The following is a 23,196-nucleotide window of genomic DNA, read 5'->3' as shown; positions in this document are numbered from 1 at the left end:
CTTCCATGGTAGGGAAGGAGCGTGTGTGTGGCGCTCCCCCGCCCGCTCCAGCGTGTGCTCCCTCCCCTACGAGACCGCTCCAGCATGATGCGCACCCCCCCCCCACAGTCCACTCCAGCATGACGCGCACACACCCCGCCCCCACAGCCCACTCCAGTATGACGCGCACACCCTCCTCCCCCCCACAGCCCACTCCAGCATGATGCGCTGGCCATCTGCCAGCCACCCACCCGCCAGGCAACACTGCTGCCCGCCAGCCACCACTGCCTCTGCTGCGCGATCTGGTAGGCATGGGGTGCGGGTGCTTGATGAGGGGGACTGCTGAAAGGGTGCTGGGGGGAGAGAGATCAATGGTGCCGCCGGGGAAGGGGGGGAGATCAATGGTGCTGGGGGGGGGGGGAGATCAAGGGTGCTGGTGGGGGGGAGATCCAGGGTGCTGGGGGGGAGATCAAGGGTGCTGTGGGGGGAGGGAGATCAAGGGTTCTGGGGGGAGATCAAGGGTGCTGGGGGGGAGATCAAGGGTGCTGGGGGGAGATCAAGGGTGCTGGGGGGGGAGATCAAGGGTGCTGAGGGAGATGATGAGAGGGGTTAAATGAGATGGTGATGAGGAGATGGTGATGATGATGTCTAATCATGGCTAGTGGTGGTGGCATGAGAGGAGGAGGAGGAGGATGGGGGTTGCGGTCTGAGGGCCATTCTATAGTGCGTGCGCTTGCTGCGCCGTGTGCATGTGCGGCAGTTATAGCTTGCTGAAGTTAGTCAGCCTTTCTACAATGGTGCCGCGCGTGCATGGCAGCGAGTGTGGAACCGACCGACGGGGGGGAAGATGAGGAAAAGAAAGATTTCTCGCTGCTACCGCCGCTGAAATGTGTGTGTAAGTACAATGTTAATAAATACTTTATTAAAGTATTTCTATATTTATTTAAAACTTATTTATAACACACACACACACAGTGCCTCACTCGCTCACAGCATACATACAAAAAGCATGCGGCAATTGCACGTGCGTTCGCACACACTATAGAACGGACCTGAGAATTTATAAACAAATAAACAAATAAAAACCCCGTCCAAACAGATGGTTCTCCGTCGAACAAATGAGGTTAAATCGATGGAATACTTGTCGGCCCTCCTGAACCAGAGCCTAGACCGGTTTAACAAGGTCTGGGACTTATGGCCCTACAATTAAGATTAAAACACTTGCAGCTCCGGATCATTGTGCCTTCCGCCCCCCCCACCTTCCCCCCCTCCTCACCCTTTTCTTGTTCTCTTTCTCTATCTGTTTTGCACTATCCTCATATTTCTTCTTTATAATAAGGAGGAGATACTGTTTATTTTCTGCAAAGCTTCCTTGTGTAGGCTCTGTAAGATTGCCTGCCTTAATGTATGTACAACTGGTTGTAAACACACTCCTTGTAACTTTTTTGGAATGTTGCTTGTAACCCTCCATGAAAATCAATAAAAATGTTTGTTTAAAATGGCCCCCACCACCGGAGAAGCTCCCTGTCTGCACGGGGCTCACCCGCACCTATGTAGGGCCTGCCTGCAGCATGGCGGCATCTGGCACCCCCCATAGCTGTCCCCTGGCCAGGAGTTAAGAGGGGACATGGCTACATGCTCCCCCTGGTGGAGACTCCAACGTCCCCTCTGAGCTACTCTTAGCTCAGAGAATGCCACCCTGTCTTCCATTATTGTGGCCATTGCGCACATTGCACGAATCCCAGATCCAGGGATTTCTTCCCACGGGTCGTCATCCAGTGTGGTTCTCAGTCTGTGTCTTCGGGACAGGGCGGCCCCAGCTTGTAATAGAGCGTGACTGGAAGATAGCCACCTGTGGCTGGTGCCATCCAGTTTGGCAGCTGTCAGAATATAGGTCAGCGAGTTGTTGTCTGTGCAGACCTTAAAGGAAACTTCATATAAGTAGACGTGGAGCTTGTCGACTACCACTAACTTGAGTACGAGGAACTACAGTTTGTGAAAATTCACTCACAAAAGTTTGGTGAATAAAAAGCAACGTGTGAAAAAAACACCGCCAATCTGGTCAGTCAGAATACAGCTTCAGCAGTCCCACTCTCACTAGACACTGCAGACAGATGATATCAGATGCAAGACTCCAGAGGCTCCTGCCAACAGCCAAAACCAAATTTGTGGAGGTAGAATGGTGCCTCCTACAGCAGCTGGCCGCAATGTTGATCTGCGCTCGATGCGGCCCGTCATGCGCATGCGTGGTGATGTAATGCCGCTCCCTGACACGTTTCGTCATGTAACTGCGACTTTCTCAAAGGGCACCCTTTCCAATAAATATACAATTTTACGCTACGGGGCGTGCACTCTCTCTTCTCTTTTTCCCATATATATATATATACACGCATACACGCTAAATGTATTCCAATCAGGTGGTTTATATTGATGCAATTTACAGTATCAATTAAGTATATTTTTTCCAATTACATGTTCTCCAATTTATGTTATATGTACAGTATATGGCATTTTTTGCATACACTATTAGTAAATGTTAAGTTTGAATTTTGAACTGAGGTTTTTTTCACTTCATTTCACTACAAACTTAATTATTTTACATTTATTTATTGAATGCAGAACACATTTGTTATTCTGTATAATTTTTATCCCTACATTTGCACTGTACCTTATTCCAGGGGAGCGCAAACTTTTGCTGCTGCGCCCCCCTGCCTTGTCTCCTCTGGTGCTCACCCACCCCCCTTACCTTGATGCGGCGTCAAATGATGCCGGGGGGTCACGTGACGTCATGTCACATGCCCCCGCAGCGTCATTTGATGCCGCGTTGCCATTGAGATGCGTCTTGACGCCTCAGAGTTAAGGTAAGTTGATGTTGCTGAGACCTTTTAATTTAAATGCCTTGGAGAAGAGCGCGGGGCCTCTGCAACTGCCACTCCCGTCAAACAAAATCTTGCACCCCTTCACAATTTTTTTTTTCTGTTTCATTCCTGGAGGTGCACAAATTTTTCTGGATGAACCCCCAACTTTGTGCACCCAAGCCTTATTCTATTCCTAGGCTGTAGCAAGAGTCTCTTTTTCCCTTGTTTATTTTCCAAACCCTTCAGAACTTTGTATATTTTAGCTGCAGTCTAAGCAATATCCTATATGTCGTTTTTTTTTGTTAATAAATCAGTTCTGTACTATGAGAAAATACTTGTAGAATTTAAAAAATAAATTAAAAAATTGACATTTATGAAATGTTGTATGTATTATAATGTAACAAGCATGTTTTGTTTCTATAGCAACCATTTACAAAGTCAAATCCCCTTCCTCTTCTGAAACAGGCTCTGGCACACCCCTTTTTGAGCCCTTCCTTCTCTCTAGCATTGCACCAATTGTATCTCGTGACTGCCTGGTCACATGATCTTCTCCACAGAACTTTCCATCTTTGGTTCTCTTCTGCTGCACTGTCAGCCATTTAGTGAACCCCCGAGGTGAATCTTCGCCCATCGATCACAGGAGAACGGATCGATCGGCAATTTAGCTAATTACTTATCGTTTTGTAGTTTGTATACTGCTGTGGCACAGTTTATTCGAGCATTTGCCCGTTCTGTGCCGCAGCAGTAGCCTGGCGCGCGCCCGAGTGTGACGGGCGCACGCCGAAGCAGCGGAAGAGCGCCCTCCGATCGGGGCGCTCTCCCTACCGCTGCCGGGTCCGCCGGGTCCCCCGGAACCCCCTGCCGCTGTCCCGCGATCGCGGGACACCAGGGCTCCCTCGGGGAGCCCCTGGACACGCGTGCAGCGGGCGCACGCTCCCGATGACGCGTGACCGCGCGTCTATGACGCGCGGCACGCCGAGGGGCGGCCACTAGCAAGCCGGGAGATTTCCCGGCTTGCGGTACCGACCACACTTCAATAAAGTGTGTCGGTAGTGTAGATGCACATATTAAAGGGAAAAAATTAAATTAAAAAACGGCAGCTTGGACTGCTACTTTAAGATCTAATTCCCACTTTTTTTTTACAGTCCAATCAAAAGTTATGTATTTATAAAATGTTTTACCAGGAATTAATGCATTGAGAGTTTCCTCTCATTTTCAAGTATGTCCTGGGTTTTTCGTGTAATTTTTTTTAACATCTACAAAATAAACTTTTAAATATATTTAGAAATACAGTACTTGTAGGTGCGTGAGTTTCCAATTTTCCCAGGATTTAACACTTTAAACATGTCCCTGATTCATGGTGGTCCGATGGTGAACTGCAGATTAAGTAGCCTCTTTCCTTGTTCTCACATACCGCAATTTCCTGCTCATATGTCCAGACGCCACATGCCAGCTCAATGCAGAAAATTACTAGCAAGCTTCCGAAATACTGCAAAAGAAAAAGATGCACATTCATTATATTCTTTTAAGTGGCATCAAGTACTTTGTAGTATGCATTTGGGAGCTGTATATGAATTTTTCAATAAAGAACAGAGTTGATATTAGCAATGTAATGAAAACCAGGTATGAAGGAAATATCCAAATGAATCTTTCAGAGAAAGAGAGGAAATATCCAAAGAAACTATATTAAATATTAGGTTATTCAGTAATCCAGTATGGCGATAATAATCATGAATAATTCGGACACCTATAAGAATACATAAAATTCCAAATCAAACAATATTCACACTATTGTATACATGTATCTCTGTATTTTTGATCAAATATTCTACCAACAATGCAGCCAGCATTTTATAGCAAATATATTATAATACATAGGTTTATAAATGAATACAAAGGACTGAGGAACTGGTCACTTTTTGTTAACGTCTTATGAACAAAGTACTTATAACCAAAGCAATGTACTTCGATCCAACTGCCCCTGTAGGGGTTAAAAGCGATTTGGCTGAGATATTATTCATCTCCTTTGGTATAAAGAAAATTACAGCAGGTTCAGTGTTTTCAGAATAAAATTATACTCTTCTCTAATATCCCGTCTCCGCCCTTAGTTTCACATTGTATGAATACAAACATTGTTATTTTTTTTAAGCGCACTGCATGAGATAATTGTTTGTCTTGGTTTTGAGCTGAATGATCAATATTAAAGCCTAGGCAACTCACATATTGTGCTCACAGAAAATAGCACACAATTGCTAACCACCCGGTGGCATATTCATATGTGTAACTGCCACTTTTGCAAACCAGAAAACAGCAGACATAGCGGGTTATTTCTTAAAACTGTACTATTGCATGGGACTCCCATTGACTGCAAGTTTCTGTGGGATAGTGCCCCCATCAGCTGTATCTCAGTTTAATGAATAACCCCCATAGTTTATCTTAGAAACATCAATAATTACTCGAGTACTGGAAGACAGAAGAAATTGTACTTGTACAGTAGATCAGCAAATACTCAGTATCGTTATGGTTTTATTTGAGTCTCTTAATATACATTATTGTGATAACTAGTGTTGTGTTTCTTATGAAAGTTCAAAGCATGCTGAATACCAAAGACAAAAATTAAAGAACTTTGCACTGTAATTAGTCATTTAGAAAAAATAATTTGGTCTTGAAGGAGCCTTCCTTCCTTATCTCCCTCCCTCCCCACCCCCCCCCCTTTTATATAGGTGGGAAGCAGGGGATCTTCGAAGTTGAACTGCGTTAATTTTAACTCCAGGGACCAAGATACTTACCGGAAAAGTGCCGCCGGTTACTTCCTGGTATTTATAGCCCCACATCATGCATCACGGTTTTCTATTGGCCCGTGCAATCGCCATTTTGTTTCCCCTGAAGGGGATGCTGACGTCAGTACCTTTCCAGGCATGAATCTCAGAAACCAGCGGGTCCCCAGAGCTGAAATACATGTGGTTCAGCTCCAGGGACCCCCTGCTTACCACCACTGTAAAAAATGGGAGAGGGGGAATTTTAAAAAAAAAACAAGCAGGGGGTACTGCTCCTTTAAAAGTAAAATGTGTACTTATTTTGTGAATCATGAGAAATTTATGTTTTTCTTCTACTGGGTCTTCCAAAATTCATGCTGAAGAAGATTGTACAAGTATGGGATTTTCTCTTTGCAAGACTGTCTACATTTGGCCTCAAGGGAATTTGGCTTGAGCCATGTAAGCAAGGCCTCAGCTGTATTAGGCTGTGTCCCCGCTAGCGCTGAGCTCGCTGAGCGGCGGTGCTTGGCGAGGTATATATATATGCAAGTCCCCGCTCACGCAATGCGCGCATATGCGCGGGCACACGCTCACCGGTGGTCAGCGCTTAGATAAACACATTTTTTAGACTTTCTAGTGCGCTCAGCTTCCCCTGCAACGTCCCCCCAGCTCGCCCCCCCCCCCCCCTTCGCGAGCGCATGCGAAAAATTCCGGACACCCGGCGCTCATGCTTGGAGAGCTCTCAAGCATGAGCGCGCTCAGCGCCTGTGGGAACAAAGCCTAATTGACAACTTTCCACTTCTCACCAGTGTTTAAATTTGGATAAAAATGCCCTCTCTCCTCGCTCTTATTTAATCTCCCTTTCGATATAGACCATAGCACTGAGAGAAACTTTCCTAGGTATCATACTGGGGTCCCAGTACTTGAATCTAGCCTTATATATCCACAGATATTAAAATATCGACTTAAAAAATAAATTGTTGAAAGTGTTTCAAAAGCAGTGACAACAATGTGTATGCCCCTTCCCAACCACACATTAGGGGCATGTAACTTAAATAAACAAAGTACTGACATAAGGCACAAAGGGAGAAAATGATCAACTCCAGCTTTTGTCCTGTCTAATGTGAGACTTCACAGATCCATTTCTAATGCATCTTTGTCAGTTGTTTATTCTTTACATTAATGGGAATGGGTACAAAGCAATCAGCATGCTCAAGGTAAAAAGTCCATTCAGGGTCCAAATATTTGTACAATGAATTGAGCAGCTGTGTGTCCTTTACTTTTAACATTTTCAACTTGCATAGGTAATGTTTTTGGCGCAATGAAAGTGGAAGGGCAAGAATACCCCCAAAGAGCAAGATTTGGGGTCCTACACCAAATTCCAGCATTGTTGACCCTCAGTTATGTGACCCTATCTCCCCAGTTTCTACTGTAGATATCTAGTGCATGATGCACCTTTCACCAGCAAACATCCATCAGTTTCTAAAATCTGATGCAGATATCTGACATTTCAGACCTTGATGATTTTTGAGATGTAGATAAACGAGGAACAAACACAGAATTAAATGTTACTACTAACCAAATGTTATTACTAATACTAACCAAAATGCAGTACAGTACACAGCAATGCAGATAGTGTACCAGATTTATTTAATCCAATAAAACACGCATTAAACAAACATAAAAATTGCACATAATCATTCCACAATTTCATAAAACTTTACTAGCCTTTGTGAGAGTACAATCTTTATGTTTACTGTTTTTATTGAATTAACCCTCGAGCGCCAGAGGGGCCACGGCAGCAGAGTGCCACTGCCCCTCCGGAAACAAGCAATCATGTGGCTGCTCCTGAGAGAGGTCACATGATTGTGGCGGACCTTAACCTTCTATGCTATTTTCCCAACAGATCGCATCTGCAAAGGATGCAATGTCCCCTGGAAGACGATTACTGTAACGCTGCGGCCTCGCTGGCGCTGAGCGCGTGGTGCTTGCCACTTTTAGTTACATAAATCTTTATGTGTAAGTCCCCGCGCACGCTCGTGCACGGGCATGCACGGTCACTCAAGCTTAGCGTTTCAGTAAACAAAAAAATTAAAGTTACAAGAGCGCTCAACTTGCCCGCAACGCCCCCCAGCGCGCTTGCGAATTAGCCAGGACACCCAGCGTTCAGCTGGTGGTGTCACCGCTCTCAAGCATGAGCGCGGTCAGCGCCAGCGCGGCCGCAGCCTTAGGTTAGAGAGCGCAAACTTTTCCTGCTGCGCCCTCCTGTCTTCCTTGTCCGGCTCTTGCTGCAGGGTCATGCAGCACGTGTGACATCACATGGCCCCACAGCGTAATTTGACACCGCGTTGCCATGGCGATGCGTCACATCCGGCTGAATCCTGGAAGTGTTACAGGGGCCTCGCGATCCAGAAGAGTCCGAGGCCTCTGCAACCGCCCGAGCCCCCCCAGCAAAATCCCCTGCCCCTGGGGGGCGTGCCCCCCAGTTTGCGCACCCCAGCTCTAAGGGCATGGTTTGGCCAGTACATCATGGGGGCCCTGTAGTGCAAAACCCCATTCCATAGTGACTACATCTTGAGGCACCCAATGGGTTAAACAATCATGCTATCTATCTGTGGAACCATGTTGTTGTCCTCTTGATTCAGAGATTCTTTCACGTGTCTACTGTATGAGACAAATGCAGCACTTATCCATAGAATGCAGCACTGGAATTACAGAAAATGTAATGGTCTTTTTGCTTAACGCACTACTTATTTGGTTCACTTTATTCCTCCCTTTTAAAATATGGGATTTTGCCATTTTTTGATGTCTCTATATTTTTTAACGAACTAGGGGGACAGGGGGAAGGGAACCCTTGCTACTGCTATTGTGTAAAACAATGAGGTGCTACTATCTGGGGTGTAATGAGAGCATGGACAGGAGAGAAACAGGACCCCTTGGGAGAGCACTGTGATTTTGTACATATTTGAGTGCTCTCCCAAGGGGTCCTGTTTCTGCTCTATATTTTTTACCCTTATTTTTGGTAATTTTACACTTTTAGTGCATACACCATACAATGCATTTATGGCATAATTAATCCCTAAATCATCCTTTTGGTACTGTACTGTACATAAACCTTCCAAATAAGCATGATCATATTATGGGAGCAAAATGTTAATAATGTATTTTGATATACTAGTGCTCTTCAAAATTACTCTCAGAATTAATTTAAAGCAGCAATTAAGGCTACTCGTTATTATTTTCAATTATCATTATGTTTTCTTAACAGGGATGGAACTAATGTGTCTTCCGGAGTTGAACCCCGTTATTTCCAGCTCCAGGATCCCCCTTGTTCCCAAGATACTTACTGTTGTAAATGAACAAAAGAGGAATAAAACTCAAAAACTAATGCTCGATCAATAGCAATAAAAAGACATATAATGACATGTAATGAATCTTCTTAATTCCCATCGGTTGTAACAGCTTGGAAAAGGGCTATATGAAGGGCTATATTAACCCATGTAAGTTACTTCAAGTCAGCGTGCATCAATGGACTCACCCGGGGTTGGGGGCTAGTAAGCAAGAGATAGGACCGGAATATCAAACCGCCGTGAGGAGTATCCACAGAGTAAACCCCAAGCCCCAAATAGCTTCCCTCTCAACACCCTGTGTCCCACACTGAACGGATCAGCTGGCAGGTACTAACGAAATGTTCTCCATGTCCGCCAAGTGTTGTTGATAGCTGGAAGAACAAGCCCCAATCCAACGCTGTAACGGCGTGCTCCAGCCTGTAGATGAAATCAAGAAAAAAATGATGTGAAAGTGGCGGTCACTGCTCACCGATCAAAAGTTATTTATTCATCCAAAAATAGACATACATAGAGCCAGGAACTCTGACGCGTTTCATCCTTGCAAAAGGACTTTATCAAAGAGTTTGATAAAGTCCTTTTGCAAGGACGAAACGCGTCAGAGTTCCTGGCTCTATGTATGTCAATTTTTGGATGAATAAATAACGTTTTATTTTTAATTGCGCTTGGTTCCCTCTTTTGATCGGTGAGCAGTGACTGCCACTTTCACAGCATTTTTTTCTTACTTCCTGTTGTAGTTATCGGTATCTCTGCCCCCACAATGGCTGTTTCAAAATAATGGGGCCCACAAGCCAATATGAAGCCTTAACATCATTCTTTGCAGGTTCCTATTGGATGGCCATGAATAAAGTAATGGTGGTAACTTCACCGGTAAGTATGTCAGGAAACAAGGGTTCCCTGGAGCTGAAAATAATGCAGTTCAGCTCCAGAGGACCACTGGTTCCAATCCTGTTGGAAAAACATATACATTTTAAGTGGAATTGCGTCTTCAACACCAAAAAGCCTCCATTGTCTTCAATGTGCAGTTCCACCAAGTACTAGAGTGAACAAATTACATTGTTATGTTTTATAAGTTTAAAAAAAAAGACTATCAACATAAATAAGTGTAGCACGCTGCTAAAAATTCCCCTTGCCCTGTATGTCAGCCCTGGTAGTTGCAGGCAGTGCCAGGGTTAAACTGTCCTCACCAGGCTAGGCATGTGAGGAAGTAGAAGTTGCTTCTATATGTTCAATTATGTTTCCTTTTATAGGCACGTTAGGCCCTGTGACCTCTGGACATTGCTAGAGGGTCACGGCAGTAAGGTGACAAGTGGCAACAGGTAAATCTGCCCAATTACTGGGGCAGACGGTTTAGCCACACCCTGGGAATGAAAGGTGGGGTACACTCCTCTTTCTCCAGACCCCATGTAACATCAGGAAGATCCTGTAAGATTCAGGAGGATTCCAGGAATGTCTCCAGGCTCTCCTGGCCTGTGAAGCAGCAGGCAACACCTTTATTGTTTTCCAGTTTAGGGCAAGTTCCAGGTGTTAGGGGGGCTGCAAGAATCAGGACATTGCCAAGTCTATGCTATTAGAAGGGGTGGTTCCTTATCTAGGTTACTAGAGGGGTCTATGCAAGGAGCCATCAGAGTTAAATCCCCTGATCAGTCCTGGGTAAGCAAGAGCTCTAAGGAGAGTGAGGATCACCTGCCGGTAGTTATAGAGCAGGCCTGCACAACATATGGCAAAAAAAAAAATGGCGGCGATTCCCCGCGGTCCCGGGGGTGATGTGAGGTGCATTGAGGTGAGGTGAGGTGCAGGGGAGGTGAGGTGCAGTGGAGGTGAGGTGCAGGAAGGGTGATGTGAGGGGATGATTGGAGGTGCAGGGGTGATTGGAGGTGCAGGGGGGGTGATTGGAGATGCAGGGGGGGTGATTGGAGGTGCAGGGGGGGGTGATTGGAGGTGCAGGGGGGTGATTGGAGGTGCAGGGGGGTGATTGGAGGTGCAGGGGGGGTGATTGGAGGTACAGGGGGGTTGATTGGAGGTGCAGGGGGGGTCATTGGAGGTGTGTGGGGGTGGGTCATTGGAGGTGCAGGGGGGGTCATTGGAGGTGCAGGGGAGGGTGGTTGGAGGTGTAGGGGAGGGTGGTTGGAGGTGTAGGGGGGATGATTGGAGGTGCAAGGGGGATGATTGGAGGTGCAAGGGGGGATGTTATGAGGTGCAGGGGGGGAGAGTGATGTGAGGTGCAGGGGGGGAGAGTGATGTGAGGTGCAGGGGGGGAGATTGATGTGAGGTGCAGGGGGGAGAGTGATGTGAGGTGCAGGGGGGGAGAGTGGTGTGAGGTGCAGGGGGGAGAGTGGTGTGAGGTGCAGGGGGGAGAGTGGTGTGAGGTGCAGGGGGGGAGTGGTGTGAGGTGCAGGGGGGAGAGTGGTGTGAGGTGCAGGGGGGGAGTGGTGTGAGGTGCAGGGGGGAGAGTGATGTGAGGTGCAGGGGGGGAGAGCGATGTGAGGTGCAGGGGGTAGAGTGATGTGAGGTGCAGGGGGGGGAGAGTGATGTGAGGTGCAGGGGGGGAGAGTGGTGTGAGGTGCAGGGGGGGAGAGTGGTGTGAGCTGCAGGGGGGGAGAGTGGTGTGAGCTGCAGGGGGGGAGAGTGGTGTGAGGTGCAGGGGGGAGAGTGGTGTGAGGTGCAGAGGGGAGAGTGGTGTGCGGTGCAGGGGGGAGAGTGGTGTGAGGTGCAGGGGGGAGAGTTATGTGAGGTGCAGGGGGGGAGAGTGATGTGAGGTGCAGGGGGGGAGAGTGATGTGAGGTGCAGGGGGGGAGAGTGATGTGAGGTGCAGGGGGGAGAGTGATGTGAGGTGCAGGGGGGGTGGGATGTGTGTGGTGTGCAGGGGGGTATTGTGTGTTTGTGGAGAGGGAGTATTATGTGTGTGGGTGAGGGGGAGAGATGGGGATATGAGAGATAGATGGGGAGTATCGCAAAGGTTGATAGTGAGGGGTTCTGGGGGAGATATGATGATGATGATGATGATGATGATGATGATGATGATGATGATGATGATGATGATGATGATGATGATGATGATGATGATGATGATGATTTTACCCGTGCGGCCCAATTTTTTTTTCCTTTGAGCATTTCGGCCCTTCTCGCTTTACGAGTTGTGCAGGCCTGTTATAGAGGAAGCTAATTTGAGTTCCAGGAGATTCATGCTGACTCGCGGTCAGGAGGGACCAAGTTCTCAGAAACTAATGTAGCAGTCGCGGCTGGGATTTAATGCCGATTTGAGTTCCAGGAGATTCCGGGCTATGTCCCGGGCAGGTTAAAACTATACCATAGTTCCCTGAACCTAGGAACCCCAGACCCCCAGTAAGTGTGTCTTTTCATCTGTATTTTGTGTTTCACTGTGTGTATGCGAATTTAAACCAAATAAATTACAATGTATTTCTCTACATCGAGACCAAGGCAAACAAGACATGCAAACAACCAAGTAATATCACTATGGAGGATATTACTCTGACAAATCCCGCTGACATTGCAAATGCATTTAATGAGTACTTTGTGGGGTGTGCTACTAACTTATTAGCGAAACGCAACCCAAACCACAAACATTCTGAGAGTACCCTTATAGCCCCACCCTCTCCTAAACCTGCTCACAAATTTTCAATTTGTCCCAGTATCCAAAGAGGAGATTACACAAGCCCTCCTCAAATTAAAACTAAGCAGCCAATGTGGACCCGACTTACTGCAATCTAAGATCCTAAGACTTGGTGCCCAAGCCAAATCTATTCTGTCGGCAGGCCATATCCCTAAGACCTGGAAAACTGCCAGAGTTGTCCCAATTTTTTCAAAAGTGGGGACAAAAACACTGTCTCAAACTACAGGCCAATCTCTCTTCTCCCAAAACTACCCAAAGTTATGGAAAAATTTGTTCACTCCCAATTAAGCGATTACTATACCAAAACAAATTTCCCTAGCCAATTCCAATTTGGCTTTTGCCCCAAACCCTCCACTGTAACTACCCTGCTAAAAGTTTGGAATGAAATCCAGTGTGGAATGGAACTGGGACAACTCACTGGTGCAAAATTCCTAGATTTTGCAAAGGCTTTTGATACTGTTGATCATGCTATCTTGCTTAACAAACTCCAGTATTCTGGAATAGGGAAGCATGCTTTAAACTGGTTTCATTCCTACCTATCAGGTAAATCCCAACATGTATCCATCTCAGGCTCTAACTCCAACCTCTTGGATATCACCTGTGGTGTCCCGCAATGCTCTGTTCTGGGAGCCCTTTTCTTCTCAGTGTTCATCAATGATCTTCCTACAGCTTGTAAAGGAGCTTCAATACACATGTATACAGATGACACAATCTTATATGCACACAGCGCTAGCCTCTATCTGCCTTTTGAGACTTGAAAATTGGATTTCCCAAAACAAACTGTTTTTAAACACTGACAAAACTGTAGCAATGATATTTGGGACCAAAGCTAATTTTTTAAAGCTTCCAACGACTGAGCTCCAGATCAGAACCAACGCTAACACCACCCTAACTCCTGTTACTAGTTTTAAATACCTGGGCATATGGTTTGACTCCCATTTAAAATTTGGGATGCACATTGATACCCTGAAATCCAAAACCTATGCCAAACTATGTATACCTTACAGGAAAAAATCGTCCCTAAGTCTGCTGGTCAGAAAGCATATCGCACAGCAGATCCTGATGCCAATTATCGACTATGGGGACATAGTATACGGCTCGGCACCCCAAACCCACCTTAGCAAACTTGATACCTCTACAATTCAATGTGCCTTTTTGTTCTCCAATACAACTACAACACACATCACTGCGAAATGCTCAAATAACTAGATTGGTCATCACTTGAGTCTAGGCGCAAAGTTCATCTTTCCTGTCTTGCCTTCAAATACTTTCTGGGCAAGCTACCTATCTATCTGAACAAGCTCCTCACCCCTACCACATGCAGCACTTATCATCTGAGATCTGACTCCAAAAGACTGTTCATGGTCCCACGGTTCAACAAAGTATCCAGCCACTCCTCCTCCTCCTACCGTGCACCCCAAAACTGGAACAATCTATCGGAGACTCTCACAGCCACCACCAGTCTAAATTCTTTCAAAATTAACGCTGTCTCACATTTTAATCTCGTCTGTAACAGTTACATACTGCTATAATATATATTATCTCTAACTGTACATGCAATTTCCTGTATATAATGTATACCCTGTTCACTTATGTAACTATGTAGTTGTAACCATGTATTATTTGTCATCTTATGGTAACTATGTGCCCAGGACATACTTGAAAACGAGAGGTAACTCTCAATGTATTACTGTCAGGACAAGCTCACCACAAACGAGGCGGGACCGCGGTGCTGAGGTGGGATAGGCTAAAACACCAGCCACAGCCACGAGGGCGCGTCTTGAGTGTAGAGTGGTCTGGGAGTCCGAGTCGGGACAGGAGAGGTTCGGATGGTCGAGGGTACTGTTCGCCAAGTCCGGGGTTAGAGAGAGGAACGTAATCGTTTACCGTTTGCCGGGTTCGGGGTGCCAGAGGTGCGGAGAGTCGTATAGCCATATGCCAAGTTCGGGATGCCAGAGGTGCGGGTCGTCGTACAGGAAGGCGGTTCGGTACACGAGGAAGACTGCAAAACAAGACAGGACAAGACAGGACTAGGGAGGCAGAGAGTGATGAGAACAACTGGTTCTATGCTCAGCCGACGAGTTAATGAAGCTGCAGGGTATATATAGGCAAGAGGGTCCAATGGCCGAGTAGCAAGGTGGGGGTGTGTGAATGGGCCAGACTGAGGCCGGGATAGGTCCAGAGGAATTCCTGGGGGAGGGACTAGACGAACGGGTACATTTGATTGAAGCATTATGAAGGGGAGATATGCCTTTAAGAGGCTGGCGCTCCTCCATGTGGGCGCGCCCCCGTGTGGCCATACTTGCGGGCGCGTGACCAGGCACACGCCCAGGCCCGACACTAGAAGGAGAGCGCTGGCGTGCGCGCGCGCGTCTAGGCAAGATGGCGATCGGCGTCCTGGAGGAAGGATCGCTGCGAGGCGCGGGAGAGCCCGGTGGAACCGCGGGTAAGTGGGGAGCACGCCGAGGGCGGCGTGACTCCCAGGTCGTTACAGTACCCCGACCTCCGGGCGTGCATGACATGGCTTGGAGGGATTCTTACGATGGAAAGCCTGGACGAGTCGAGGTGCGTGGAGATCCCGGTGGGGAATCCATGAACGTTCCTCTGGTCCGAACCCCCTCCAGTGGACCAGGTATTGTACTCCTCCTCTGGAAATCCTAGAATCCAGGATAGACTGGACCTCGTACTCCTGTTGACCTTAGATCAGAAGAGGAAGTGGAGGAGAAGTAGTCTTAGAAAAGGGAGGAGTCTGAAATGCTGGTTTAAGCAAAGATACATGGAAGACTAAAGGCATCTTCATCGAGGGTGGAAGGCGCAGGCGATAAGCCACATGATTAATCCTCCTGACCACGGGAAAGGGACCGAGGAACTTGGGAGCTAGCTTCATGGTAGGAACCTTTAGTCGGATATTCCTGGAAGAAAGCCAAACCCTGTCTCATGGGGCGAACTCCGGAACCTGGCGTCGAAGGCGATCTGCCTGGAGTTTCTGTCTCCCTGTGGCCACCTTTAAGTTCTCCTGAATCCTCGTCCATAAGTCTTTCAGCCGGGAGATGCGCTTGTCAACCGCTGGTACTCCTGAGGATAGAGGGGAGAAGGGTAAACGGGAAGGATGAAAGCCACAATTTATGAAGAAGGGAGATTCTTGAGTGGAGTCATTGCGGAGGGAGTTAAGAGCAAACTCGGCCCAAGGAAGCAGATCCACCCAGTCATCCTGTGTATCGGTTATAAAACATCGAAGGTATTGTTCCAGGTTTTGGTTGGCCCTCTCCGTCTGCCCATTGGTCTGTGGGTGGTATCCCGAGGAGAATTGTAGTGAAATACCCAATTTACGAGAAAAAGCTCGCCAAAATCTTGACACAAATTGGGACCCTCGATCAGAGACGATGGTTGAAGGCACTCCGTGAAGACGAAAAATGAAAACATCCGCAAGCCTGGAGGAATTCGGAAGACCCCTCAAGGGAACAAGGTGCGTCTGTTTGGAAAAACGATTAATTACCACAAGAATCGTATTCATCCTTTTGGAGTTTGGTAGCTCTACGATGAAGTCCATAGAAATATGGTTCCAGGGCCGGTCTGGAATGGGTAAAGGAAGGAGAAGGCCTGCTGGTCTGACCCGGGGTACTTTGTTGCGAGCGCATGTGCCACACGCTTTAACAAACTCCTCCACATCCTTAGCCCTCTCTGGCCACCACAAGGTACGTTGAACAAGGTCGTTGGTTTTCCGTATCCCTGGATGTCCTGCCGATTTAGAGGAATGGCACCACTCGAGAACCCTCTTGCGGTGTTGGGGTGCCGTGTAGAGTCTTCCCTCCGGAACCTTGAACCCCATCGGAGCCTGTGATTGCTCGGATTGAATCTTGTCCATGATATCAAATGAGTTGGCGGACAGAATACATCTAGAGGGAATTATCGTCTCTAGCTGCTCTTCAGACTTGTCCTCTGCAAGGAACTGTCGAGACAGGGCGTCCGCCTTGTAACTTTTGGAGCCAGGAATGAAGAAGATGAGGAAATTGAACCGTGAAAAGAATAGTGCCCAGCGGGCTTGTCGAGAGCTCAAACGACGTGCCCCTTCTAAGTAGAGAAGGTTCTTATGGTCTGTGCATATGGTTATGGGTGTCCCCGTGCCTTCTAAGAAGTGTCTCCACTCTTCTAATGCCAATTTGATAGCCAAAAGCTCCCGGTTCCCGACATCGTAATTCCGTTCTGCGGACGAGAATTTCTTCGAAAAGAAGGCACATGGGTGTAGTCTGGCTAAGGGAGAAGTCCTTTGGGACAGCACAGCCCCAGCCTCGATGTCAGAGGCATCTACCTCCAGGGTAAATGGAAGTTTAGGATCTGGGTGGGTGAGGATAGGGGCAGACACAAAAGCCTTTTTTAGAAGATTGAATGCCCGTATGGCGGTTTCAGACCATGATGAAGGATCTGCACCCTTCTTGGTGAGAGCAGTTATGGGAGATACCGTAGAAGAAAAATTGCGAATAAAGAGCCGGTAATAGTTTGCAAAACCTAGAAAGCGTTGCACGGCTTTGAGGGTGGTCGGACGGGGCCAGTCCAAAATAGCCTTAAGTTTTTCTGGATCCATATTGAAGCCGGAGTCAGAGATAACGTATCCCAGAAATGCCACGGACGTGAGATGGAACTGGCATTTCTCCAATTTCGCAAAGAGATGGTTCTCCCAGAGGCGTAACAGCACCTGTTGAACGTGTTTGATGTGTTCTTGAGTGGATTTAGAAAAAATTAGGATGTCATCTAGGTAGACGATAATGAATTTGTTAAGAATGTCCCGAAAAATCTCATTGACGAAATCCTGAAATACTGCGGGTGCGTTGCACAGACCGAATGGCATGACCAGGTAGCCATAGTGGCCGTCATGGGTGTTAAAAGCAGTCTTCCACTCGTCCCCCTCACGTATCCTTACTAAATTGTAGGCACCTCTTAAATCCAGTTTAGAAAAGATAGTAGCTCCCTGAAGACGGTCGAAGAGTTCCGGTATCAAGGGCAGCGGGTAGTGGTTCTTGCGCGTGATGTTATTCAAACCCCGGTAATCGATGCATAGACGAAGAGAACCGTCCTTCTTTTTTACGAAAAAGAAGCCTGCTCCGACTGGGGAGGAAGACTTTCGGATGAAACCCCTCTCTAAATTCTCTGCAATGTAAGTGTTCATGGCTTTAGTCTCTGGGAGAGAGAGAGGATAGGATCGTCCTCTGGGAAGAGGTGCCCCGGGTAGTAGGTCAATCGGGCAGTCGAAAGGACGGTGCGGAGGTAGAACCTCGGAACGTGCTTTGTCGAACACATCGCGGAATTCCAAATACACAGAAGGTAAGGAGTCAACCTTCTCTGGCAGGGTAGATAACCCACCAATCTTCTGGAAAATCCTCGTACATGTCTTGGCACATGGAGCACCCCACTGGATGGGTTCCCGATCCGTCCAGTCGATGCGAGGATTATGGACTTGGAGCCAAGGAAGACCCAAAATCAGCTCAACAGAGGGAGTGTGGATAACATCGAGGGTAATGATCTCCGCATGAACGTCGACTACCTGTAGTAGGAGAGGCACCGTCTGTAGCGTGATGAATGCCGGCTGTAGGGGTCGACCGTCAATGGCCTCCAAACCTACTGGCGTCCTTTTACTGATAAGTCGAATATTGTTCCGTCTAGCAAAGCTTTGATCGATGAAATTGCCTGCGGAACCGGAGTCTATAAATGCCCGTGCTTGAGTCTGAAACCCCTCTGCAGACAGTGTTACTGGCAACAGTATCCGGGTGGGAAGGATGTCTTTGATGATGGGAGAAAGGGTCAGTATTCCCAACGAGACTCTCCGGGATCTCATTGGGGGTTGGCATTTCCCGGCTTGTGGGGACACTGGAGTACTACGTGACTGGAATTGCCACAATACATGCAGAGACCGGCATTGCGCCGACGTTGTTTCTCGGCAGAAGACAGCTTGTTACCTCCCAACTGCATTGGTTCCGGGGCGTCCCCGGATGGGGGTGTTGGAGACACGAACGATGGAGCAAGAGGCCTTGAAACCCGTTGACGGTAACAAGAACGTTCAGTCCTCCGCTCTTGCAGACGCTGATCCACCCGAACGCACAGATCGATCAAATCCTCTAGGTCAGTGGGACATTCCCGCGCCGCGAGCTCATCCTTTAGGGATTCGGACAGGCCTTGCCAAAACGCTGAAGATAGTGCTTCATTGTTCCATCCTGTCTCAGCAGCAAGTGTACGGAACTCCACAGCGTACTGGGCGACGGAACGATCTTCCTGGGTTACGTGATGAAGAGAGGATGCTGCCGTTAATTGCCGTGCAGGGGTGTCGAAGACTCTTCGGAACTCATGGACGAAGAGGTCGATGTCCTGTGTGATGGGTCCTTGTTGTTCCCAGATGGGAGAAGCCTATGCCAGCGCCTCGTCGGTGAGAAGAGCCACGATATAGCCGACCCTAGAGACGGAAGAGTCAAAACGAGAGGGCGAGAGTTGAAATTGGATGAGGCATTGATTAAGGAAGCCCCTATATCCTTGGGGATCCCAAGCATAGTGTTTGGGAGCAGGAATACGGGGTTCCAAAGCAAACGGAGGTGCTGGAAAGGCTGTTGCGGAGGCTGTGGAAGCCGTGGGTGAAGGTACCCGACTGGAAGCTCGGGCTTGGATGGTAAGGGAATGAAGGCTCTGCTGAAACATCTCCATCCGCCTATCATTTTGTTCCAGATAAGTCTCTAGCCTGGTGAAGAGATTCGTGTGGGTATTTAAAGTACGCTCCACCTCAGCGGGGTCCATGTTTGTAGGGCTGAGCATAATATCAGGACGAGCTCACCACAAAAGAGGCGGGACCGCGGTGCTGAGGTGGGATAGGATAAAACGCCACCCACAGCCACGAGGGTGCGTCTTGAGTGTAGAGTGGTCTGGGAGTCCGAGTCGGGGCAGGAGAGGTTTGGATGGTCGAGGGTACTGTTCGCCAAGTCCGGGGTTAGAGAGAGGAACGTAATTGTTTACCGTTTGCCGGGTTCGGGGTGCCAGAGGTGCGGAGAGTCGTATAGCCGTATGCCAAGTTCGGGATGCCAGAGGTGCGGGTCGTCGTAGAGGAAGCCGGTTCGGTACACGAGGAAGACTGCAAAACAAGACAGGACAAGACAGGACTAGGGAGGCAGAGAGTGATGAGAACAACTGGTTCTATGCTCAGCCGACGAGTTAATGAAGCTGCAGGGTATATATGGCAAGAGGGTCCAATGGCCGAGTAGCAAGGTGGGGGTGTGTGAATGGGCCAGACTGAGGCCGGGATAGGTCCAGAGGAACTCCTGGAGGAGGGACTAGACGAACGGGTACATTTGATTGAAGCATTATGAAGGGGAGATATGCCTTTAAGAGGCTGGCGCTCCTCCATGTGGGCGCGCCCCCGTGTGGCCGTACTTGCGGGCGCGTGGCCGAGCACACGCCCAGGCCCGACACTAGAAGGAGAGCGCTGGCGTGCGCGCGTCTAGGCAAGATGGCGATCGGCGTCCTGGAGGAAGGATCGCTGCGAGGCGCGGGAGAGCCCGGTGGAACCGCGGGTAAGTGGGGAGCACGCCGAGGGCGGCGTGACTCCCAGGTCGTTACAATTACTTACTGGTAAAACTTTTTATAAATAAATAATTAATTGCCAGAGTCTCAAGACTGAGAGAAAACATGTCTTGTAATGGATGATGCTGCTACTGTATGTCAATAAAGATCAAGTTATAAACTTCCTGGCGCCTGTCTCCCGTATTAACTCCTTTACTACAAGGCGGCACGGACTTAACAAGAGACCCCTGAGATGCAAAGGTAACCGCTGAGCTAACAACTTTTTTGAGCAGATACCAAACCCTGTCAATGCACAAAGACTGTTCTACTTCATCTTTCACTGTATACCCTAACCATGCTGCCAGGGGGGTGGGGGTGGGGATACGGGTGCTACATAATTCAAACAAGTATTAAACAAGAGAAATTTGCACTATACTTCAGGTTACAATGTCACACATTGCCACGATAAACTTTCAAAATCTGAATCAAATACTTCTTATTATTTTGAAATGCGTCAATTCTTGAGTATCAACATATTTAAAAACAAGAGAAAACCTGGCGCCAAATAGTCTGTGGAATGTCCTGTACTCCTCATGGGATCCGCACACTTGCTCGACAGACCATGTAGTGGAAAAAACACAAACAAACACAGATCATAGTGCAACACTGTAGGGTAAGCAGTAATAACACTATATATCACACAAAACAATAAGAGTCCTAGCGACAATTAAAAACACGGAACAGCGCCGGCTGTGGAGGCTGGTGTGCGGGGTCCACAACTATAATTATCACCGGGACCAATTTTAAAACCCACCTCTGTAACGAAGCATACGAGTAGCTCCGTGGCTGATACTATACACTTTAGCGCTAGTTCACAATTTTTCTATCAACATATTTAAAATATACCTACCACCTGTTCAATGTGATCTAATGTTGGACTACATCTTTAACTAATAAAAAGCCTGGTGTACCTGCAAAACGCTAGCATATATGTCTCTATGCACTGGTAGGACTATGTAAAAATAATATATTTATTTGCCGTGTTAAGAGGGTTCTTCAATAACCTGTATCATTGCAAAAATGTTAACATTAAATTATCTCTTCAAATATACAGCAAGTTCTGCAAGCTCCATTCACTGAAAACAAGAGATGTTTTATGGGTGTCAAGAAAGTGTGTGTTGGTTAATAATACTATTTGCTAAATGGAAGCATAACCGTTATTATGCAAGATACCGAAAAGCACGTGCATAGAAACCACGACTATATTTTGTACGGGTAATATTGATTGACATCAGTGGGGTATTTTCACTGTTTGTATTTTATTTTTCTCCTTCATTCTGCTTTACGTACATAAAATTTCAGGATTCAACATCGCACATCTCTATAATTGCCTACCAAAGAAAGACAGATCATTCCGCGTGAGGAAGACAGATCATTCGTTGGCACCTATTTATCAAGCTCACCATATTAACGCCATACAGTGTCGAAATGATTTACTATCCTGACTTTAGTGTCTGCAGAAAAAATGAAATGCTTTTTTTATGAAGTTTGAGAAGTTTGACACTGTTTTTTGAACAGAATAAATAGAGTAGATTCGAGACTGATAGACTGAAAATGGAAATAAAGTAAACAGCTAAAAAGACTTTAAAATAAATACATTTTTTGTCATGTGTTTGTCAAAAAAAAAGCCATCCCTGACAGCACTAATTGCTTTATAGAACAACTGCACATTTCACTTGCACCCTGGGAAAAATGTAATTCAATATGCGCTACATTTCCGAGATACACGTTACAAATATCCATTATAAAGACTCAGTTCCTCTGCACCACATGATGGAAAAGCTTCAATTTCTTAAATAGTTTACAATATGTTTAATACGTTTTACAATCTAGGCCTAGAAGCTAAACTCCGAAATGCACTACAAAAGATCTTTAAGTGAAAGTTGCCTCTACTCGATTTTTTTACCTTCACACCCCTGATTTTTTACATACTGCTTGTAAGAAGCAAAAACTCTCTGGAGCTAAAACACATTAATATCAGCTCCCGGGAACCCCTGGTTACCAAAGTATTTATTTATATCTATATATATCTATATATATCTATATATATCTATCTATCTATATATATATAGATAGATAGATATATATATCTACAGATATTATATATATATCTACAGTTAGGTCCGGAAATAATTGGACACTGACACAATTTTCATAATTTTGGCTCTGTACGCCACCACAATGGATTTGAAATGAAACAACTGAGATACAATAGAAGGGCAGACTTTCAGCTTTAATTCAAGGGGTTGAACAAAAATATCGTATGAAACGTTTAGGAATTGCAACCATTTTCATACACAGTCCCCTTATTTCAGGGGATCAAAAGTAATTGGACAAATTAACACAATCATAAATAAAATGTTAATTTTTAATACTTTGTCGAGAATCCTTTGCAGGCAATGACTGCTTGAAGTCTGGAACGCATGGACATCACCAAACGCGGGGTTTCCTCCTTTGTGATGCTTTGCCAGGCCTTTATTGCAGCTGTCTTCAGTTGTTGTTTGTTCGTGGGTCTTTCTGCCTTAAGTTTTGTCTTCAGTAAGTGAAATGCATGCTTGATCGGGTTGCGATCAGGTGATTGACTCGGCCATTGCAGAATATTCCACTTCTTTGCCTTAACAAAAACTCCTGGGTTGCTTTCACAGTATGTTTTGGGTCATTTTCCATCTATAAAGTGAAGCGCCATCCAATCAACTTCCCTGAATTTGGCTGAAGCTGAGCAGATAATATATCCCTATACACTTCAGAATTCATCCGGCTTCTTCTGTCTTCTGTCACATCATCAATAAACACTAGTGACCCAGTGCCATTGCCAGCCATGCATGCCCATGCCATCACACTGCCTCCACCGTGTTTTACAGATGATGTTGTATGCTTCAGATCATGAGCCGTTCCAAACCTTCTCCATACTTTTTTCTTCCCATCATTCTGGTACAGGTTGATCTTAGTTTCATCTGTCCAAAGAATGCTGTTCCAGAACTGGGCTGGCTTTTTTAGATATTGTTTGGCAAAGTCTAATCTGGCCT

General features: G+C 46.7%; 1 protein-coding gene across 4 annotated transcripts in view; it reads right to left on the bottom strand.

Moving 5' to 3' along the window:
* TSPAN12 (tetraspanin 12) overlaps positions 1 to 23,196 on the bottom strand; it is a 215,352-nt gene that overhangs the window by 93,854 nt on the left and 98,302 nt on the right. For 3 of the 4 annotated variants that reach the window (XM_075599947.1, XM_075599943.1, XM_075599944.1), the window contains exon 5: positions 4,252 to 4,326. The exons of the other annotated variant lie outside the window; for it this stretch is intronic. In XM_075599947.1, the coding sequence (XP_075456062.1) occupies positions 4,252 to 4,326 (75 nt within the window). The remainder of the gene's footprint in view (positions 1 to 4,251; positions 4,327 to 23,196) is intronic. 4 annotated transcript variants of the gene reach the window in all.

Source organism: Ascaphus truei, chromosome 5, assembly GCF_040206685.1.
Source record: "Ascaphus truei isolate aAscTru1 chromosome 5, aAscTru1.hap1, whole genome shotgun sequence".
In the NCBI taxonomy this organism is placed as follows: domain Eukaryota; kingdom Metazoa; phylum Chordata; class Amphibia; order Anura; family Ascaphidae; genus Ascaphus; species Ascaphus truei.
This window is presented reverse-complemented; position numbering and strand designations above follow the sequence as displayed.